Here is a 3431-nt window from a genome sequence, read left to right as displayed (position 1 = left end):
GAAGAGGGGATAGTGAACATCCCTGTCGGAGACCCCTGCCAGCCTGGAAAAACTTTGATGGATACCCATTAATGATAACAACGTAGTTGACATTATCCACACAAGCCATAATCCAATTAACACATTTGGGTTGCAATCCAATCTTGATAAGGACAAGTCGGAGAAAGCCCCAATCCAGGCAGTCATATGCCTTCTGAAGATCAATCTGTAGAATGGCAGCATCAAGATGCCTGGTGTGAATCGAGTGCATTCCTTCCTGTGCATTTGCCACAACATCATGGATGAGTCTATCCGGGAAGAAACCATGCTGTTCACGGGTGATATAGCAAGAGAGTGTTCTGCACATGCGGCCAGGAATGGTCTTTGATATAATTTTGTAGATGACGTTGCACAAAAAAATAGCCCTGTGGTCAGAGAAGCCCTTAGTAGTGTTGTTTTTAGGAATGAGGGCGATATATGTAGAAGTGATATGGTGATGGATGACGCCAGAGGTCCTAGATTCCTCAACCACGCCCAGAAGATCTCCTTTGAGGAGTTCAAAAAAATGGGTGAAAAGTTCAATCGTCCATCCATCAGGACCAGGGCTTTTGTCACCCTTAAATGACTTGAGAATGCCCAATAGTTCTTCTTCAGTGACTTCCTTAAAGAAATCATCATTTTTCTCAGCATCATACATAATCGGATATACTAGGTCCTCAGCAGAAATATTATCATTGTTGCCATATGCCATTTGGAAGTATTGAACAACAGCATTGTTGATCCCTTCTTGTGACTAGTGAATATGTCCATCAGCGTCCATAATCTCCCATATGGTGTTTATATTGCGACGATGGTTGGCATATCGGTGAAAAAATTTGGTGTTGTGATCACCTTCCTTCAACCATATCGCCCTGCTCTTTAATCTCCATGATGATTCCTCAATAGAAAGGAGTTGCTTCTTTCTGAGTTCCAGTGAATGAATACGGGACCGAATGTCAACAGAAAGACAATGGGTGGACATGGTGGGCAGAATGGAATCCAATTTATTTTGTATATCAATGAGCTCCTTTCTGTTATCCCTGATCTTCTGTTTCTGCCAGTGTTTGACGTTCCCCCAGAGGGAGTCAAGTTTATCAAGAATGTTGACCATGGGGGAGTTGCCCGTTACACAAAGTCGACCCCAAGTTTCCAGCACAAGTTTGTTAAAATCAGGATCCTCCAATACAGATTTGTTGAATTTGAAAGGGATGCCCATGTGAATATCAATTTTCCTCCATTGTAGAGTGATAGGTCTATGATCCGATATATAATTGCTGATGATATTTCTCGGACATCCCAAAAACGGCCTAGCAATTCTTCATGGATCAGAAAGTGATCCAGTCTCTTAGCAACACATGTCGTGCCTGTGCGTCCATTGTCCCAAGTAGGGGCAAGTTTTGTAGGGCAAATATCCACAAAGTTGTGCATGAGAATAGCATCTTGTATCTTCCTGGCTAGGGGGTCAACTTTCCTGAAGCATCCCCAAACTTCATCCAGACTGATAGTGCAATTTAGGTCCCCCGCGATGATGAGTGACTCTAGGTCCATCATGCCAGAAGATAAGAAACGGTCTCAGAAGTTGCATCTATCTCTGTATGGTGCATATATGTTGAGGATGTGCACACGGCCAGGCAGGCCACGAATGTTGCCTTCCAGCAATATACCAGCAAAACACTTATAGGCCTTTATATTGATCCAATTAGGATCCCATAATGCCACCAATCCACCAAAGAGACCCGTAGCAGCAGTAGCAGATATATACCAATTCAGAAACATTTTCCGAAAGTATTGGACAGTGCGAGGAACATTATGCATAGTTTCTTGAATGAGGATAATGAAGGGATGTAGAGCCCCAGACCCCAGATATTTAGGGAAATAATGCACATCATGGGAGATCTTTCTCGGGTAGTCGTGCTCTAAGGGCCTATGAGGGGGAGATGTTAGCAATGGGAATGTCAACCAGAAAGTGATCCATTGGGGAGGAAAATGGGTTTGTCTTGGGGCGTCCCCAAAAATGACGATCACTACCTCGGTTTTGTTTCCTTCACACAGTAATGTTGCTAGCTGAAGGTAGGGATGATGTGGGGAGAGGATTGACCCCTCTCGGTTTATGGATAGTGAGGGTACAAAGGTCTAAAGTCTTCCTTTGTAATAGGAAGTCTAGATCACTCCCGACAGAATTTGTAGGCGATGCAGTAGGCGAATTTGGGGGTGTAACGCTGACGCAAGGGTCTTTGTCCTTTAATTGACGTCGAGGTGGTATCAGCGGAGCTACATATGTGACGTTCGAGGTGGAGGGTATGTCATGATATGGATGTGGAGCGGAAAAAGGGGTAGGAATGTCCTGACAGGGGGTTGGTTCGGGTGGCGGATGATATATGAAAGGGGGAGGACTGTTAGATAGTGGGAAGTCTGATTTTGGAGAGGCACTTGGGGAAGACGGAATTGAGATGGGTGATGAAACGATGGAACCAAAAGTATGTGGATGATTGGAATTTTTGTCCAGTGGAATCCCTGGATGTTGCGAATGCTTATTATGTGGCGCAGCTCCATGACCATTGTGGCTCGGTCGACCCATGTCAGAGCGGGTCATCGTGGCACCATTCTAACATCTTCTGCCATCTTCGGCCCATACTCGAGTTTGCTTAGAAGACTATTGTATCATTACTTTACTCACATCAGAGATTTGAATCTGGTGAAAAGGGAGTGAAGCTGATTAAGAAAATGGAGTTGTTTTTAGTGTGATTTTTTGAACTTTCGTGTCGAATCCTGTGGAAAATTTTGAAGTGAAATCTCGATTTTTGTTGTGTAAACTGGTTTTTTCACTGTATATATAGATTCAACACTCTCAAAAACTCCTAGGGCACTTAGATTGTGCACGGTTTACCCATCAAACTTGTGATTTCAATAAATTCCTACCGGATTTTAGAAAAATTAAACCTGAAAAACCCACTCGAAAAACTCCCAAAAAATCACACTAAAAACAACTCTTAAGACAATATGTGCCGTTTTGGTTTATCTGCCTCTTCTCTAGTCATGCTCTCAGCGACTTGCCGGGATAGATCACGTGAAGGTCGCCGTGAAATGCATCGCTAAAACCGATTAGCCACTAATTATGCTCTCAGACTTGCCAGGATAGATCATGTTAAGGTCCCCGTCGAATGCATCACTAAAACCGATTAGCCACCTAATGTGTGAATTAAGGGCTTGCTCTAATTGGCTTTTTCCACTGTTGTGATAAATCGCCATTCCCTGCTAACTCGCACTGTAACTGCTTTTGTTTCATTCTCTTTTGTAGATATGAGATTTGAGAAGAGTCTGTGTGTTTTGTCAAGTCAAATAATTGCTGTGCCGCCGTTCGATACAATATTATATTGCCTGCTATTTTCTTGCATTGGACTTTAATAAAGCTG

At 43.3% G+C, this 3431-nt stretch overlaps 1 protein-coding gene across 1 annotated transcript; it reads right to left on the bottom strand.

Moving 5' to 3' along the window:
* Nucleotides 1-772: 772 nt before the first annotated feature.
* Nucleotides 773-1234, bottom strand: LOC149167129 (uncharacterized). The gene has a single exon (XM_089430377.1). The coding sequence runs from the start codon at nt 1232-1234 to the stop codon at nt 773-775; it is 462 nt and encodes a 153-aa protein (XP_089286503.1).
* Between the last annotated feature and the right edge of the window lie 2197 nt (nt 1235-3431).

The sequence above is a fragment of the Pinus tabuliformis genome, chromosome 5_1 (assembly GCF_031772625.1).
Source record: "Pinus tabuliformis cultivar Carrire ecotype Pingquan chromosome 5_1, CPIR1, whole genome shotgun sequence".
NCBI classification, from domain to species: Eukaryota; Viridiplantae; Streptophyta; class Pinopsida; order Pinales; family Pinaceae; genus Pinus; species Pinus tabuliformis.
Note: the sequence above shows the minus strand (reverse complement) of the source record. Positions and strands in the feature narration are given on the sequence as shown.

Bases quoted from the DNA above. Each gene is read 5' to 3' on its own strand.
- LOC149167129 (XM_089430377.1), bottom strand. From the start codon at position 1,234: ATGGGCATCCCTTTCAAATTCAACAAATCTGTATTGGAGGATCCTGAT.